General features: G+C 40.2%; 1 protein-coding gene across 5 annotated transcripts in view; it reads left to right on the top strand.

The window, feature by feature from the left end:
• Nucleotides 1-18,322, top strand: part of zgc:172302 (phospholipid-transporting ATPase ABCA1) — a 29,588-nt gene that overhangs the window by 6,110 nt on the left and 5,156 nt on the right. For 3 of the 5 annotated variants that reach the window (XM_034882284.1, XM_034882285.1, XM_034882288.1), the window contains 36 exons: nt 49-167; nt 374-571; nt 733-825; nt 1,367-1,604; nt 1,915-2,054; nt 2,760-2,876; nt 2,980-3,177; nt 3,567-3,772; nt 4,250-4,426; nt 4,641-4,863; nt 5,112-5,333; nt 5,614-5,818; nt 6,387-6,500; nt 7,011-7,182; nt 7,966-8,097; nt 8,349-8,488; nt 8,632-8,769; nt 8,984-9,219; nt 9,480-9,537; nt 9,642-9,844; nt 11,325-11,454; nt 11,562-11,585; nt 12,259-12,404; nt 12,656-12,780; nt 12,964-13,071; nt 13,451-13,646; nt 13,729-13,823; nt 14,132-14,164; nt 14,268-14,373; nt 14,460-14,534; nt 14,636-14,805; nt 15,326-15,503; nt 16,548-16,663; nt 17,164-17,308; nt 17,619-17,742; nt 18,046-18,175. In XM_034882284.1, the coding sequence (XP_034738175.1) occupies nt 49-167; nt 374-571; nt 733-825; nt 1,367-1,604; nt 1,915-2,054; nt 2,760-2,876; nt 2,980-3,177; nt 3,567-3,772; nt 4,250-4,426; nt 4,641-4,863; nt 5,112-5,333; nt 5,614-5,818; nt 6,387-6,500; nt 7,011-7,182; nt 7,966-8,097; nt 8,349-8,488; nt 8,632-8,769; nt 8,984-9,219; nt 9,480-9,537; nt 9,642-9,844; nt 11,325-11,454; nt 11,562-11,585; nt 12,259-12,404; nt 12,656-12,780; nt 12,964-13,071; nt 13,451-13,646; nt 13,729-13,823; nt 14,132-14,164; nt 14,268-14,373; nt 14,460-14,534; nt 14,636-14,805; nt 15,326-15,503; nt 16,548-16,663; nt 17,164-17,308; nt 17,619-17,742; nt 18,046-18,175 (5,230 nt within the window). The remainder of the gene's footprint in view (nt 1-48; nt 168-373; nt 572-732; nt 826-1,366; nt 1,605-1,914; nt 2,055-2,759; nt 2,877-2,979; nt 3,178-3,566; nt 3,773-4,249; nt 4,427-4,640; nt 4,864-5,111; nt 5,334-5,613; nt 5,819-6,386; nt 6,501-7,010; nt 7,183-7,965; nt 8,098-8,348; nt 8,489-8,631; nt 8,770-8,983; nt 9,220-9,479; nt 9,538-9,641; nt 9,845-11,324; nt 11,455-11,561; nt 11,586-12,258; nt 12,405-12,655; nt 12,781-12,963; nt 13,072-13,450; nt 13,647-13,728; nt 13,824-14,131; nt 14,165-14,267; nt 14,374-14,459; nt 14,535-14,635; nt 14,806-15,325; nt 15,504-16,547; nt 16,664-17,163; nt 17,309-17,618; nt 17,743-18,045; nt 18,176-18,322) is intronic. The other 2 variants (XM_034882286.1, XM_034882287.1) reach the window with 2 other exon arrangements.

Here is an 18,322-nt window from a genome sequence, read left to right as displayed (position 1 = left end):
TTTACTTTTAGCACATGGCAGCACCTAATGTTTGTGTTTCTGCTGTAGATCTCCCAGTAGAAGAATACCTGAGACCCAATGAGACGTTCTCCACCTTCCTCCTGACCAATGGCAGCCTGCCGCCTGTGACTGTGGACCAGCTGCTGAAGGCTCGTCTCAATTTTCAGGTGAGGTATCTGTATTAGCTATAAATCCTTGGATAACAAACATGTAATGTATAGAACTAGGACCCACTGGCTCTTGTTAAATTGGTCAATCTATCCTGGCATGTGCAACCCAAATGATAATTACAGGTAAGAACTAGTTTTATGTATTATTTGTCTCATAGCCTAACTGCCTAAAAATATGGAGCATACATTTTTGTCTCATCCAGGTTTCGGTGGCTGGAGCTCAGATGCAGCTGAAGGACTTGGTGTGTAATGCGAGCATGTTGCAACAGTTTCTGACTGTGGATGGAGGAGAAGTAGCCATGAATGATCTCCAGACTCAGCTGTGTAACCTGCCAGCTGACGTCCTGCGGGAAGCTGAACGCCTTTTCCTCTCTCAGCTCGACTTTACCAAGTTCTTCACAGTAGGATGGCGCTACCTTTTGCAAAAATACTTTACTCTCCGGTGCAAAATTCAGTGGCTTAAGATACAGTTCCCTTTCTGTTTCCTGTGACACAGAGTTGTTTGTATATCTGATAAGCCACAGTACTATCAGTAAACCTGTCTGTCTGTCCTTCCTGTCAGAGAGACCGTCTGATGGCAAATGCTGGAGACTTCAGGTTCATCAGTGAAGCTGTCACTTCTGTTTCCCAGGAGCTTGCTGTCCTCATCGATGATGTAAGTCACACATCATTTTTCATGTGTCGGTTTTTTGTTTGACAGTCTGTTGATTGGAGTTGTGGAGTTGCAGAGTTGTGGAGGTGCTGCAATTTTGTATTTATTATGTATAAGTTACCGTAAACAAGTCCGAGCATCTTGAATGTATTGTTATTGTGTAGTTATATTGTGACTATTTAATAATGTGGGGTGTTGGGTGCCTGGGTACTCCGGGATCAACGCCGACCTGCTGCCCTATGTCATTCCCCCTCTTTCTCCCCTTTCATGTCTAGAACTGTCCTGTCATAATAAAGGTCTAAAAATGCCCCCTGAAAAATCTTTGAAAAACGTATATATAATAATAATAATGTTTTGTAGCTGCGGCTTTTGTAGTATTCTCCGTCTATTTTTGCATTATGTTTTCCTCCTTTTCTGACTAAATAACATTTAGTCAAATTTTCTCCCAAGGGTTTAATTGTTTTGTTCCCTGCATTTTTTACCCTCTTCTGTATTTTCTTCCTTCTAAAAATACGTTTTCTCTTACTTCTCTGTCTTTTTTCAGTTGTCCTCTCTCTCCAGCTTTGCGGACATGAGCGCAGCTCTTCGTCTTCTGTCTCCAGAGAATCGCTCAGCGTTGCCCAGGGAGAGTTTTCGCGCGTTTTCAAGGATCATGTGCGGTCACCCTGAGATTGGCGGTGAGCGCATTCCATCGCTCAACTGGTATGAGGACAATGACATCAAGTCCTTCTTAGGGAAAAACGGCACTGAAGACACAGACATGGATCATGACAACAACACCAGTAAGAAGCTTTGCTATAATTTGAAACGTGTACTGATATTTTAAAGATGAGAGATTGGCTTCCTGTGCAAAAGTTCAAGTTGAGTATATGTTTTAAACTCCTAAAACCAAGCACATGCACCTCTTTATGTTGACTTGCAAATGCAATTTATCAAAGATGAATAGAAAATGGATTTTCTCATGAAAAAATGATTCTTTTGTGTTCTTTAGGATCCATAGCAAACACAGAAATCAACATAACACCACTGATAAACAAATTCAGTGTTTTTGTCTAACATTGTCCCGTTTGGTCTGTTCTTTCCTCCATACAGCTCCATTCTGTAAAGATTTGATCCAAGGTCTGGAGTCCAACCCACTGTCTCGCATTGTGTGGCGAGGAATAAAACCTCTGTTTATTGGAAAACTGTTGTACACACCAGATACTCCTGCAGTACAACAAGTCATGAAAGAGGTACAGAGAGTCAAACCCCAGAGAGTGCGTTCAAGGATTGTCACCTGACTAACATTATCATCAAGAATAATCACCAACTATTTAAGCTGCATTCACACTAACTGCGTCGGCTGTTAAGCGGTCTGGCGACAATGCATGGTTACCATGCATTTGTGTATGGTTGTGTATGGTTTGTGTAAATGTGGTTAGTATGGTTAGGATGCGGCTGTTGGGGCTGCAGGGGGATCTGAAAAAAACTGCAGTGACCTGTGGCAAAAAGTTGAGACCAATTCAACTTTTGGAGACACGCAACCCGATGTCACCCTGCGGTGGCCAATCATGTAACCGGTGATCAGACTTGTCAGTTGGTTTTGAGGCGATATGAGAGTTACGTACAGTGAACCGGAAACATAACTGCCTCTATTGCTGCCACAAAAAGAGTTTTAAAACACTAACTTAACTGCACAGGAGTTTTCGTAACAGCTGACTGTTTCCTGCAACAGCAAAGCACTGTACCTCCATCCTTTTTCTTTCTTTCTTCTAATTCGGCGGGAGAAATCAGAGACCTTATAATTACAATGTCCTCAGACAGCCAGTTGTTTTCAAATCTTAAAGTAATTCTTGGATTGAAAGCATATTCTGCAGTTGGACTTGTTGTAAGACAACCAAAGGCACTGTGAATCAAATACATCCATCTTAGCTAACTAAAAGTTGTGTCTTCTGAAGGTGAACAAGACCTTTGAGGACCTGCAGATCCTCCAGGAGCTGAATGAGGCCTGGACGGAGGTGGGACCACAAATCAAGAATTACATGGAGAGCAGTGTGGAGATTCAGCTGCTGCAGGTCTGACTCACCAGCTGCTATCTCTTTACAGGAGGGATGAGTATAATATGACACATTTGGTGCTAAAAATGTTTTCTTCTTTTCTTTTGTTTGTGTGTCACAGGATTTGTTGAGGCGGCCACAGGTCGCTGTTCTGGTCAACCTGCGTCTGGAGAACACGTCCTGGACAGCCTCACGGATTGCACGTTTTCTGTCAACACCCTCGCCAGACACCCCAAGGAAGCCCGGAGCAGCTCCCACCTGGCTGGACATCTACAACGACCTCAGCCACACTTTAACCACGCTTGCACAAGTCACTGAGGTTCTCTTGCTTTGGCCTTCATGCAAACATGTCAGAAGCTTTCTACTGGAAATAAAAGTGGAAGAGATAAAAGAACAAAATGAATCATGTTTTATGGAATTTGGATTATGAAAAGAAAAATACACTCATTTTACTGTACTTACACTTTTTAATAAACTTTAGTATGCTGACTAGAGAACTAATATTAAAATAAACGTCTGAAAGGGTGGCTATAGCGCATGTCTCTTCCCTTTTTTTTTTTTTACGGCCATCGTTTTTAAACTATATTCTTGTAAATTGATTATATGAAAAAAAACTGTGAATCCTGTATACGGTGTAAGGGAAAAGTAAAGTTTAACTTCATCTTGTCTTTCCTGTTTGTTATTCATATCTTTTATTTTTCCCTGCAGTGTTTCTCTCTGAACAAGCTGGAAGGGTTGGAGACTGAGGGTCAGATGATTGACAGGGCTTTGGAGCTACTGGAAGACAGGCAATTTTGGGCAGGTGTGGTATTTCTTCTGCCCAACCCCTTGTCCCCTAACCTGCCGCCCCACGTAACCTACAAAATCCGAATGGACATTGATGATGTGACCCGGACCAACAAGATCAAGGACAGGTACTGAGGAAGCACCAAAATCTCTTGCTTTTATTCTTTCATTTTAGGATGTAGAAGCATTTTCATATGAATTGCATATGCAAATTGGATATTTCATGTAAATAAACCTTGAACCATAGTTGACTTTAATTGCCCGTAGGTATGAATGCGAGGGACCCTATTTAGGATAAGCGGTTACACTTAATGGATGGATAGATATGTATTTTCTGATTCTTTACTCTTATCTAAAAAATCACCATTAGGATAATTGGACAAACCAGATTAAGAAACCACCTCATCGGTTTCCTATTTGACAAATTCCAAATTCAAAGAACAACGAAAGTTGTTCTTTGAGAACTCAGGGTAATAAACTCAAGTATAATAAGCCAAAACAAGTTTTTAGCTCTTTCCTAGCAATGCTTCTTTTCTTTTTGTTGACTTTCTCCAGCAGTTGGATTTAAAAAAAAAAAAAAATCTTTTATGGTGTTTTGTCTTGAGGTTTTGGGATCCTGGTCCGGCAGCCGACCCATTTAATGACATGCGTTACATTTGGGGCGGCTTTGTGTACGTCCAGGACCTGGTGGAGCAAGCTGTGAGCCGCATCCTGACTGGAGTTAAACAAACAACCGGCATCTACATCCAGCAGATGCCCTACCCCTGCTATGTGGATGATGTGTGAGTCATATGCTGTTGTAACAGCAGGAAACAAGAAGTCCCTGTGAAAGATATGACTTTATAAATTATAATGTTTTCCTTGTTTTGAAGAACCTTTAAGAACCTTCTCATTTAACAACATTATTATTACTTTTTTACTTTTTTATTATTACTCTTATTATTACTTTGCTTTAGCAAATGAATTAATAATTTTGGTTACCTAACTTTGTAACAGTTTCCTTCGAGTGCTGAACCGCTCTCTGCCACTCTTCATGACACTGGCCTGGATCTACTCAGTGGCCATGATCATCAAAGGCGTGGTATACGAGAAAGAGGCGAGGCTGAAAGAAACCATGAGGATTATGGGTCTGGGAACAGGAACGCTGTGGTTCAGCTGGTTCATCAGCAGCATCATCCCTTTCCTGATCTCTGCAGGGCTCCTTATTGCTCTGCTCAAGGCAAGATGACCACTCAGTCTGCACAAAATATAGTAAAGGAAAATACACACTAAAATACAGTTAAAGTACAGTTGGCAGGATGTGGTTAGGAAAATGTAGAGCTGTAAATAAAAAAATATTAAAGGTCTGTAGTCAGATTTCTAAATGTATTAAGAGAAATGGAAGTTTTAAAATATCTTGAAATGTTAATAGCTTTCCTTTTTCTCCCGTAGTCACTGTTAATCCTCCTTACTTTTTCTTCTTTCCAGTGGGGGGACATCCTGCCATACAGCAATCCAACTGTTGTGTTTTTCTTCCTGACGGCGTTTGCCAATGCCACCATCATGCAGTGTTTCCTCATCAGTACCTTCTTCTCTAAAGCCAACTTGGCTGCTGCATGTGGAGGGCTGATCTACTTCGGACTTTACCTGCCATACGTACTGTGTGTAGCCTGGAGAGACCGCCTCAACACCACCTACAGAGTCCTTGCTGTGAGTAAGAGTAATGGGTACAATCAGAAAGATTATATATAACCGGTTCTAGAAAAAGTGTACAAAATACTGTATGTAATTTAATATATTTTTCAGCAATAGTAGCAAGAATAAATGTACAGTTTAAATAAGAAAAGTAAGCATTAAATTCAATGTATGAAATTAATTAGATGTAAATCTTCTGGCCTTCAATACCCAAATGTTCCTTCTTGCTGGCCTCTATGGAGGCATTTGGTTCCTTGTGCCAAGATGAAAACGTAGCATGTTCCTCTTTCCTCAGAGTTTCCTGTCCCCCGTGGCCTTTGGCTTCGGCTGCGAGTATTTCTCTCAGTATGAAGAGCAAGGCGTGGGCATCCAGTGGTACAACCTCAACTCCAGCCCCGTGGAAGGAGACTCATACCGCTTCACTACCTCTATAGTCATGCTTTATGTGGACGCCTTCATCTACGCCACCGCAGCCTGGTACATTGAGGCAGTGTTTCCTGGTAGGATGATTAAAAACTTTATCTGAGCTCTAACAATTGGAAGTATAGTGGGTCATTTATTTTGTGCTGATTTATTAATTGGTTGATTAGAGTTAATAGCTCTTGTGAATGCAAGATGACCAAAGTCTCATGTTTCCTGACAAATGAGCAAATTACAAACGTTTAGTTTGAGGATCACTTACACAAAGGATTTTGTCACACATGGGTTTTAGTTTAAACCAGACAGACTAGAGATCCAAGTTTGATGATAATTGTTTAATTTAGAAAGAAAAGCAACTTAAAATGTTTGTGGTCAACGGTTCTTTATCTTGTTTGAAATGTAAACTCAAAAGTCATTATCTTTTAATAATAACCCTTTTAAATAAATATTTTGTTATGTTAATGGACAATATATTTGTAGATTAGTATAATATTGTACTCACCCTTTTGGAAAATTGGAATGTGTGTGTGTGTGTGTTTGTGTGTGTGTGTGTGTGTGTGTGTGTGTGTGTGTGTGTGTGTGTGTGTGTGTGTGTGTGTGTGTGTGTGTGTGTGTGTGTGTGTGTGTGTGTGCGTGTGTTTACACCAGGTGAATATGGGATCCCTAGGCCCTGGTACTTCGTCTTCCAGATGAACTACTGGGGTGGAGTTCCCCTTGAGTTGGGCATGCCGATCCCCCCCGCACCCACAGACCAGGATGAAGGTACAAAAATCTTAAAGCCACTAAACACTAAACTGTAGCTGTTTCTCTTTCCCTAAATTGTCAAAGTCATCTAGAGATACAATCATAGCTACAGTTGGCTGTATGATATTTATTTATATACAAGAAACCATCCATTTGTAAATAGAAGTCACATCACCGTTTTCCGGGTAGTCTGTCAGTTTGGCGGTCACCTGCAGTCCTTTATTCTGGTCTAAATACTAAATTAAAAGTCCATACTGGTAGTTTTGTGTGTTTAAGCAAATTAACTACAAATAAAATGTAGTGAGCTGAGACAATAAGCCCATTAGGTTTGAGATCACAAGGAGACTGAAGAGCGTTTGGCTGATGGCTTCTGTTCACATACTACACTTTTAATTTAAATTATAAATCACTATGAGACCAGAATTAGCACTAGGTAATTAGTCACTGTAACTCCCCAACATTTAAGTAGATTAACTGGCCCTTGTAAATTGTCCCTTGTAAATATGTACAATACATTTCTGTCATCAGATAACATTGAACCAGAACCTGCTGACCTGGCCCTCGGTGTGAGCATCAGAAACTTGGTAAAAATCTACAAGAAGGGAGCCAAGTTGGCCGTCAATCATCTCAACCTGAAGTTCTACGAGGGGCAAATCACCTCTTTCCTCGGCCACAACGGAGCCGGCAAAACCACCACCATGTAATGAACAGACCTGACACAGAGTGAAAGTTGATCACTATCAGCACTGATGTGTTCTTTATGTGTATTAGAACATTTTAGAGCTTTATTTAAGGATTTGATGCAGAATTAGTCACTTTGGTTGAGTAAAATTTTAGGAGATGTGATGTCTTGATACTTAAATGTTTCACTTAATTTATGGAAGTCTATATCCTCAGGTTTCACTTCCGGGATTGCTCCATTGCCGACGGAAATTGCACCGGATTTAAGTCATTTCGGCCGAATATCCGTTTGCATTTTAAACTTTGGTCGATTTATGAGAACTATGGTTAAACTTTTCTCAGAATCCAGACAGCTAGCTAGCCTATCTGTCCAATCTGAGTTTTCTGTTGAGGACTGAAATAGCTTTTGAACGCACGTTCCACCAACACAAGTTCCTTCCCAAGGTTATTTGCAGCGGCACCGCAGCTTTGCCAGGTGACAAGACAAGACAATTGGGATTTGTTTAAACTTTAAAGAAATCGCAATAAACCAGAGCACGTTTTTCTCCCATCCCGGAATGCTAGCCAGACCCTCCACAGCAGCACGGCGGTGCAGGAAGGTCTGGCAAAGCGAAACTAAATTAATGGTAATGTTTTGGGTTTGTAAAGAATAATAATGGTGAGATGACGTATTTACAATGCCAGAATCAAAACACAGAGTCACAGAATTTTTTTTTTTAAATACATGAAATAAAGATCTAACTTAAAGTGGAAGGTGTGCTTCAACAAAGTTATTTATTCTAACGTGTCTGGTGTTTGTCAGATCTGTCCTGACTGGCCTGTTCCCACCCACCTCGGGCACTGTGTACATCAAGGGGATGGACATCCGCTATGACATGGACATTATCCGGAGGACACTGGGAGTTTGTCCACAACACAATGTCCTGTTTGACATGTAAGGCTTGTTTTTGACTTCACCTGTTCCACTTGTAGATGTCATGAGAGTGTTTTATGTAAGTTTTTTTGTTAGTAGTAATGGACAATATCACGAAATTAGTCATAAAATAGTGCTATGAAATAAATGAGGGTTCTGAAAATCGCTGGATTATCTGGTAGGCCTGAATTTCACCTGAAAAGACCTAGATGTTATTTAAGTAGTAGATTGGTTTCAGGTAGATTTTTCCTCTCTGTTTGTCTCTCTCTCAGACTAACAGTGGAGGAGCATGTGTGGTTTTATGGGTGTCTGAAGGGTTTATCTGAAGCAGAAGTAAAAGCTGAGTTGGACACTCTGCTGGAAGACGTCGGCCTGCTTCACAAACGACATGAACAGACGAAAAATCTCTCTGGTATACTAGATAAGACCTGACTTTCATCTCACTTTCATCAGGTTGTAGTATCAGTATATTTTGTGTACGGATGTGTTAATTACGTCCTGAAAAAATAATTTTTTTGTTCCACGGTTTAAACCCTCCTTCTTTTTCTTGGTCAGGTGGCATGCAGAGGAAGCTGTCTGTGGCGATCGCGTTTGTTGGAGGCTCTAAAGTGGTTGTTTTGGATGAACCCACAGCCGGCGTTGACCCTTACTCCCGCAGAGGGATCTGGGATCTACTGCTTAAATACCGCAAAGGTGATGTGGGATAGGAGCTGTTGATCTCCCAGTTTTTTTCTGAGTTTGTGTGTTTGGGGGGAGAGTGGGCTTAAGATAATGCTAAAAGGAATCTTTTATATTAGAACGTTGCTGTAAAACCTGAGTGTGCTTTTCTTTTAGGAGATGCTAGCTGTTATACAGTTGAAAAATGAAAGTAATAGTTAATATGTGTCTGTTCTGCCTTCTCCTTCAGACCGGACCATCATCCTGTCCACCCACTACATGGACGAGGCAGAGCTGCTTGGTGACCGGATCGCTATCATCTCACAGGGGAAGCTGTGCTGCTGTGGCTCACCGCTCTTCCTCAAATCCCGCCTTGGATCTGGCTACTACCTCACTGTGGTGAAGAGGGAGGGACTGGACACCAGCACTCCCAGCAGTACCAGTATCTGCACCAACACCAGTACCAACAAGCTAGCTCCTCTCAAGGTTTTTTTTCCTCTTAACCTTAATTCCCCTGCAATAGTCACATGTGCATGCTTGTTATTTTCAGCTTCGCTTTGCTTTGCTTGATAGTTAAACTTATACATAAACCTACTTTCTAAAAAGGTCACATCGTGTTGGAAAAACAACAGTCTGAGGGTTGTTCTAAATCAAGTTTGGTAACTTAGATGGGGGATAACAACCGTGCAGGAATAAAACAAAGACAAGTTTTTAAAAGTAAAGTAAAAGTCATCTTTGTGTTTCAGGACAGTGAGTCATCCATGAGTGAAGACACCGGCCTGGGAAGCGAGGAGAGCAGTTCATGTGAGTTTTAACTGCTAAGGTGTTTATGTTAGTAAAGTAAAGTTTGGTGCATTAGGTTTGTACTCATTGCATGATCTCTCTCCTTATGATTAACTTCACGGCAGACCTGGCAGCGTTGCTTTCCCTGGCACAGCACCACATCCCGGGTGCGAGGCTGGTAGAGGACTTAGGGCGCGAGGCGGTTGTCAATCTGCCGCAGGCGGCTGCCAAGGACAGCAGCCTAGCCATCTTCCTGTCCGAACTGGATCAGAGACTGACCGAGATGGGGATCAGCAGCTATGGCTTGTCAGACAGCACACTGGAGGAGGTGAGAACTTTTACATTGTTTTTGATGGATAAATAAATAAGCTACTTGAACCACTTGCCATAAACCTTGCAATCCCTTAGCATGAAAGGCCAAAAAATATGAAACTCAGTCATAGCTACTTCAACTGCCTCTGGCATTAAAAAGGTCTCATGGGTTCTTTTCTTAGTTCACCATGCATGTAGGTCCAAGCTATGCATCCAGCGAAACACACCTATAACCTACAATCAATAAAGGAATAGAAGGCAGTTGGCTTTTAAAGTTTTGACTAGAAGCAATTTTGAAACTGTAACAAAAAAACAAAAAATCAATATAAACATGAGAATTCATAAACAAGAGTTGTACAAAAGTTATTAGTTGAGTAACAAGTAAGCTAGATTTACACAATAATAGACTAAATGTTAATCTAATAACATAAACCTAAAAATAACCATTGCCACGCTGCCTAGAAAGAGATGTTGGGGGCAAAAAACAACAAACACCCACCAAAAGAAAATCACCACCACCAAAATGATAAGAATTGAGAATTAAAATAACAATTAAAATCCAATGAATGTGGCTAAAAGCAATTTATCGAACAACCCGTTGAACAGGCAGAACACTTGAATATGAGAGCTAATCTCCGTTTTACTGTCCAGAGTCAGGCTGAACCAAACTGCCCAAGGGATTTAATTGGTAGTGTTTAAATATTAATATTCATTTTTTAACCAGTTTTTTAAATTGGGGTTTCATTTACGCAAGCAAAATATATATTTAATTGTCAGAAATAACAGGACAATGACTAGATTTCTATCAAATGAGGCCTTTACTGTACGCGGACGTAACAGGCTTTCTTTCGTGCTCCTACAAGAGCATTTGTGGAGTACATTACAGATGCAGATATAGTTAAACACAGAGGTCTGACGCAGGTACGGGACGCAGGGATTTTTTTTTACCCTGAAATTATTGTAAACAAACATTGTGATTGGGTCAGCAGTGGTTGCTACTGGAAACAGAACGCTCAACTGAACGGTGTTGTGTCCAACTTCAACATCCCAGCACACAACAATGCAGCCTGCGTAGCCTTGAAACACGTTCCTACTAACCTTAGCTGATTGGTTAAGCATGCGTGTGCATATAACCAAGGTCAACTAGGTGTAATCGGGGGGGCTGGCTATTTGTGGCGCAGCCATGTTCTTAATGGGTTTAACATCAGATTAGCACTGATAGTGGAGCCTGATAAGTTTACTCAGTCTGAATAAGCCACTCACTCTCTGCTCCTCTGACTTCTGCGTTAAGCTGCTGGATGCTTTTTTGCTGCCACCAGCTGTCCATAGCCTCAGCTGTCAGGGCCTACAGATCATTTTCAGAGCAGTTTTTCAAGGGAGGTTTAAATTTATCCCATTAAAACAAAAAGTACAACTAAAATAGATGGATAGAGCACCTTGTTGTGTTTGTAAATAAGAGTCCGATTTTATGTCATGTCCATTCTGTTAATTTTCAGATCTTTTTGCGAGTGGCGGAAGAAACTGGAGTGGATGCTGAACCTCATTTGCAGGCTGAATCTCCCCTTAGGCAGCAGCCATCAGCTGGACAGAGGGCTGAGAGTCAAAATGCTGAAGAAGCAGAGACAGGTATGCACAAACACTTGCAGACTCATAGATTTGTGTACATACCATTTCCATGCTCAGTCTGCTGTTTTGTCTCCAACTGTGACTGTTTGTTTCCATAATGCTGCCAGGAAGGAAAAGGCTCCGTAAGAAAGGTACCTTCAGCTCATCCTGTACTGAAACTTATCGGTAGATAGCAAATGAAAGTTATTTTTTCCCCCCCAGTTTAGGTACACAACATTTCACTTCACCCTCAGCCTTTAACTGTTAAGGTTGACAAATGAAAAGTATTTGACTGATTATCAGTCAATCAACGTTTATTTACATAGCTCTCTACAGCAACCAGCAGGTATCCAAAGTGCTTTACATCAGGAACCAAGAATAAAACAACGTATGAAAAAAACGTACAAAAGAATGAAACAGAATCGGTAACATAGAAACATGAGAGGGAAATTGTCACACTACTATTATATATTAATAGCCATTCTAAACAAATAGGTTTAGAGTTTGGACCTAATAAGAGCTACATCTGTAACAGTGCGAATAGAAGGGTATAACTTGTTCCAGAGTCTTGGGGCAGCCACTGGGTTCGTGTGAGGTAACCAAACACCAACATTTTTGTACTGAAGTTGCTTGTTTTCAATATCTTCCAATTTAAATTCCAATTTTGTTGTTGTATCGTGTTTCTACTGTAGTTTTCTTTGGCTCTGATCTTACAAGAGTCTCCATCGTATCAAAGGTGGACAGCTTTGACAGGAGTCTATGTATTAATTAACCAAATACTATAGATCAATATGAGCTCTCACTCTGTGTATTTCCTGCTTGCAGAACCTCAGGAGACAGACCTGCTGAGTGGAGAAGGCCGAGGTGGGATCCCCCTGATGGGTTGGTGGCTGACCTGGCAGCAGCTGAAAGCTCTCTTCATCAAGCGCTGGCTTTATGCTCGAAGGAGCCACAGGGGCTTCTTCGCTCAGGTGATGACAAATACTGGCAGTGGCTGTTAGAGCTCTAGAAATGCAATCCATTTTCATTGAGTCTATGGTTTAAATAATAATAACAAACACTGTCCCTTCTCCATCAGTTACTTGACTAATCTACTGCTAGAGGCTTCGTAAACTAAAGACATGGTCACCTAATTATTTGATGGTGTTTCTTTGGATGTTATTGATTATTGAGAATGAGACATTATTCTCTCTGTAGAATCTAAGGTTGATTTGTATTTCAGATTGTCCTGCCTGCTGTGTTTGTGCTGGTCGCTCTGCTCTTCAGCCTCATCGTTCCTCCGTTTGGGAAGTATCCGGCTCTGCAGCTACAGCCCTGGATGTACGGAAAACAATACACCTTCTACAGGTAGGTCTCCACCCAAACAATCACTATTAACTTAGTCAGCAGAAAAGATTTGTATTATTTTTCTTTTGCTGTGAATTAGTTTGGTATATTCTACTTAGGTGAAATATCTCGTTGTTTTTTTCACCTAAGGCCTTGTTATTGTTATTTTGACGTGCGTCCTCTCCTCTGGTTTACTATTTAAAGCAATGACGCCCCTGGGAACCCAGCCATTGAGAACCTGCTGGAGGCTCTGCTGGACCAGCCAGGTTTTGGTACCAAGTGCATGGAGAAAGAGGAAGAAGACAACAGCACGTAAGACAACCCCTCCTATGACTACAACAATTTGTCTCAACAGCATTAGAAGGAAAAGGAACAAAAAGGAACAGTAAAGAAAGTAGTGGGACACATGTTTCTGGGATATCAAGAGCTTAAACATAGTACAAAGAAAACAAAGAAAAACATGACAGACAGCAAAAATATCATATCAATTTAAGACAAATGTGAGATAAAACGTTGTGAGCTTTATTTCTGCAAGCACACATTTCTGTCTTTGGGGAAATCTGTAAACTTTTTGTGTAGTAGTTTAATATACTTTATTTTTCATACCAGATATGTAAGCAACATGTAATTTAGTAATATATAATAACATGTAATAAAATATTTACTCCATGTTCACTCCCTGTTCTCCCTGTAGGAGTCCTCAGTGTGAAGGCGAGCGGGGTGGCCCATTCATGCGACCACAGGTCTCCTACTCCACCTGGCAAATGTTCAGCAGAGGCAACTGGAGCAGGGACGCACCGTCTCCTGACTGTCTCTGTAGCACAGAGGATGTCCGCCGGATGCTCCCCGACTGTCCGCAGGGTGCCGGTGGAATGCCGCCTCCACAGGTTAGGGTGGTGTCAGGTCAGGACTGACTTATTTGCAGAATGCCTTCTGGCTCTTAAGATGTATTTATTTGTTATCTTTCAGATTAAGAGGCTGACTGGAGACATCCTTCAAAATCTGACAAGTTATAACATCTCTGATTACCTGGTAAAAACCTACTCTCAGATCCTCAAGAAAAGGTACTTCATTAAACATAATAAAATGCTTTACTATTTGGTATTCCATTTCATTTTGTTACTTTTGATGGCTCGTTTAGTTTTTTGGTTTTGAATACATTACCATTGCTTTTCCTTTCTCATGGTGTTCGGAAATTGAGATTTAAAAATATTGCAGCATCCATTTTTTATGTCAGTGATCAAGAGAAAATTTGATTTGGTTAAATGTATTTGTTATTTAAATTTATGTATTTATATTATTATTTGCTGTTTGTGTTTCCTTTAAAAATATTCTTCACACATTCACTGTTTTCCCTCTGTGTCACCAATAGCTTAAAAACCAAGAAGTGGGTGAATGAATTCAGGTAAGCTGCTGGTATAAAGCATAATTTGGGAGGCAAAATATCTTCAGTACTTAGAGCAATAGCATCTGCAGACAGAAACTCTTTTTTTACTATTTTGTGGCAGATATGGAGGTTTCTCCCTCGGGGGCAGCGCCACTCAGACTTTATCTCAGGTCCACCATGTCCAAGATTCAATCGTGGCGATCAGGACTCGTTATCGAGTTCCGCAGGTATGAATAAGGTTTTAAGTTTAACTGTAACTGCTGTGTTTCCTGAATGTTCTTAATGTTTTCTGTTGTTCTTAAATTCATCACAGAATAGTTCACTGGATCATCTGCTAAACAGACTGCCAGATTTTTTAGGAGGCCTGAACAGTCAAAACAATGTCAAGGTAAATGTGTGTCTGTTTATTTGTCTTCTCTCTTCATCTGTTTTTAAAGGAAGAACCAGACATAAAACACTTTAAGATGTTTCTCTCTTTTCTGTACTCAGGTGTGGTACAATAACAAAGGATGGCATGCCATGGTGTCATTTGTCAACGTGATAAACAACGGCCTGCTGAGAGCAAGTCTGTCACCAGGTCCAGAGAGGAAAAAGTACGGCATCACTGCCTACAACCACCCGCTCAACCTCACCAAGGAACAACTCACGGAAATGGCCATGTAAGTTCACTGCTGCTGTGGAGTTTTGAGGTTGATGTTGGTGGATGTTTTTTTTTTGTCTGCTTGTTAAGTTACCCGCATTTGTCTCAAGAAGTCAATTCATCTTGGTCACAGCACTCCTGAATTACTATCTGAAGGACGTTTAAAGTCTCTGCTTGCATTCTGACATTAAAAGGCTGTAATGAAAAGCCGACTTTTATACCAAAGATGGGTGGAAACAAATTGCTGTGTGTAAAGTAGAATATTGTCAATAATCTATACGGTACAGTAAGCATTTTAAAAACTTAAATGATATAGACTGAAATGTTCAAAAACAAATCAAAACAAAATGTTGATTAACACATTTTACAGAAACCACCTTAAACAAATTATACAGAAAACTGTATTTATTGAATGTCAGAAGTAAAACAGAAAAACAAAGTGAGTGTTAGGTCCACAATGTATATACTGTGTATGTTGATATGTTAGTATGTTAATTTTTTTGTACCCTACTCTGTTTTTTTCCTGCTTCCTCTGTCAGGATGACCACGTCAGTGGATGTCCTGGTTTCTATCTGTGTGATCTTTGCCATGTCCTTTGTGCCAGCGAGCTTCGTCCTTTTTTTGATTGAGGAGCGAGTCAGCAAAGCCAAACACCTTCAGTTTGTCAGCGGGGTCAAACCCATCCTCTACTGGCTGGCCAACTTCACTTGGGACATGGTCAGTACTCAAGAGAAAGTAGAAGAGACAAACTAAAAATTTTATTTTCTAATATATATTTCACTCCTCTATTACAGTAAACTGAATATCTTTGAGTTGTGGACAAGACAAGACATTTTATAATTTGGAAAACTTGGCTTTGGATGCACTCAACTTTGTTTTTTACTATAACGACAATTTAAAGACCAAACAATAATTGATTAATTGAGAAAATAATCAACAGATTAATCAGCAATAAAAAATAGTTATTAGTTGCAGCCCTAATTCTGTCAATGAGGTTGTAATTCCTACAGTTTGTCAGTTGAGGTTGAAAAAAGCTACAGAGTTGGTCCTTCAACATAACATCACCTACATTATCTTCAGATCCCATCTTTTTACTTTTTAAAATAGACGTTATGTAAATCTGGACATGTAATCTAATTTGATGTATGAACTTTGAGATCATCAAATTTAAATTGTGCCTTGTACCTTGTCGACTTTGTTCAACAGTTAAGGCTGTGTTCAGACAACAGGACTGCATGAAAAAACGCAGCCATTCATTTCAATGATGCCACTGTACTGCTGCAGCAGAAATGCCAACACAGAAGGCTGTTAAACAGAAGTTAAACCTGGCTCTACTTTTACTGCAATACAACGCAACATTATCTTACCCCCACCAATGCAGCATGTTGCATTTTCTTAATGCAAGGGCTGCATTTTGGGGGCTTAACATTTTTTCTGTATTTGTCCTCAAGTGGAGCACTGTATTCAATTCAATTCAATTTTATTTATAGTATCAATTCATAACAAGAGTTATCTCAAGACACTATACAGATAGACCACACTCCAGAATTTACAAGGACCCAACAGTTCTAGTAGTCTCCTCCAGAGCAAGCAACAGTGCGACAGTGGCGAGGAAAAACTTCCTTTTAGGCAGGGTGTAAGAGCTTGCCTTAGTTCTCCAGTCAATCATCTGCATTTGATGATTCACAACGGCAAATAATATTCACTGGATAAAGACTTCATCATTATCTTTTCTAATGTTTTGTGTTGTCATCTTGTCAGTTGAACTACGCGGTCCCAGCCACCATGGTGGTGCTGATCTTCATCTGCTTCCAGCAGCAATCATACGTCTCAGAGACCAACCTGCCTGCTCTCGTCCTGCTCCTCCTCCTCTACGGGTATGTTCAGGTTCCGACTCCACTGACTCATGTCCTCGCTGTTACACTGCTTGAGGATTTTGTTTAATCTGTGTGTATCAATATTTTTAACATTTACCAATGCTCATTCTTATCAGCATGTTGCACTTGATTGGGATTGAGAACATCCTGTATACTTTGGACATCATGAGCTTGAATCTGGATTTCTGACCTTTCATTCATCTTTTTGCTCCACACATAATTACATAATCACAAAGACAAATATGTTTAGAGCAGTAATCTCTTAATTATCTCATTAGAAACAGGATGATATTATGGAATAGAATAAACCCAGAGCCAAAAATAAAAGATTAAATTGCGTCCCTATTACTCCAATTTACTATTTTGATACACAACTTTCTTGTGCTTCTCAGTAATCAAAGACAATAGACAACATCTACATTTTCCTAGTTGGATCATGGTCTGTAACAAAAGTAATGTATCCGTCTTTACTAATTGAATAACCTAATCCTCTTCTTTAGGTGGTCCATTACTCCTCTGATGTACCCAGCATCCTTTGTGTTCACCGTCCCCAGCACAGCCTATGTGGTTCTGACCTCCATCAACCTCTTCATCGGAATCAACGGCAGCATCGCCACCTTCGTCCTGGAGCTGTTTGTTGACGAGGTACAAACAGAGAAAGAAGTCATAATTTATTGGCTACATAATAATAAGTAAAAATTACTAAGACTATGTATAAACATGAAATATATATATGGCAGCTAAATAACAGCAACACAACCTTCATCCGTATGAGCCTGAATTCAATCACATCAAGCTCTTAACTCAAAAGGTTTGGGATTTTTAGAAAGTTAGGAAGTTAAGTCAGGAAGAAAGTTAGAAGTCCTGAGTATGACATGCAATTCAACAAAAAATATTTTTTATTTTGTTCGCCTTTAATTACTCCACAGTTTCTGTGTGATTTTTTTCTTTCCAGCATCTGAATGAGGTGAACAGGATACTGAAGAAGGTGTTTCTCATCTTCCCTCATTTCTGCCTGGGACGAGGACTCATCGACATGGCCAAAAACCAGGCCATGGCAGACGCCTTCCAGAGACTGGGTAGCTATATATCCTCCTCTAAACAGATAATTTGACATCCAAATATCTGTTCAGTATTTCAAAAGTTAAAATTGATTTTCAGTAAGGAACCGTAAACGTCTCCGCTTTTGATGATTCCTGCTTATTATTGTGGTGATTTTACACTGCAGTTTACATTTATACAGTACATTATTATATTGTGTTGTTAAACCCTTTTGTGTACAAGGTTTTTTTTTGTTTGACTGCAGCAAACACACAGGAATCAAGATATATGAAGATATACATGTAGATAAACATTGTGTGTGTTTTTCTCTCCTCCTCCAGGCACAAAGCAGACCCTGGACCCTCTTCAGTGGGACTTTGTAGGGAAGAACCTGTTTGCGATGGCAGCTGAAGGTGTTATATTCTTCATCTTCACCATACTGCTGCAGTACAACTTCTTCATTCGCTTCAGGTATGTACAAAAAGGTGTCTCTAAATATTTTAAGAAAAGTGCAGACAGAGCTTAAGGTTGGAACCAAGCCGCATCTGTGCCAAAATTATAGTAAAGCGGAACATTTTTAAAGCAAATAAGATAAATGAATGTGTGGAAACCATGTCG

This window comes from Etheostoma cragini, chromosome 9 (genome assembly GCF_013103735.1).
Source record: "Etheostoma cragini isolate CJK2018 chromosome 9, CSU_Ecrag_1.0, whole genome shotgun sequence".
NCBI classification, from domain to species: Eukaryota; Metazoa; Chordata; class Actinopteri; order Perciformes; family Percidae; genus Etheostoma; species Etheostoma cragini.
Note: the sequence above shows the minus strand (reverse complement) of the source record. Positions and strands in the feature narration are given on the sequence as shown.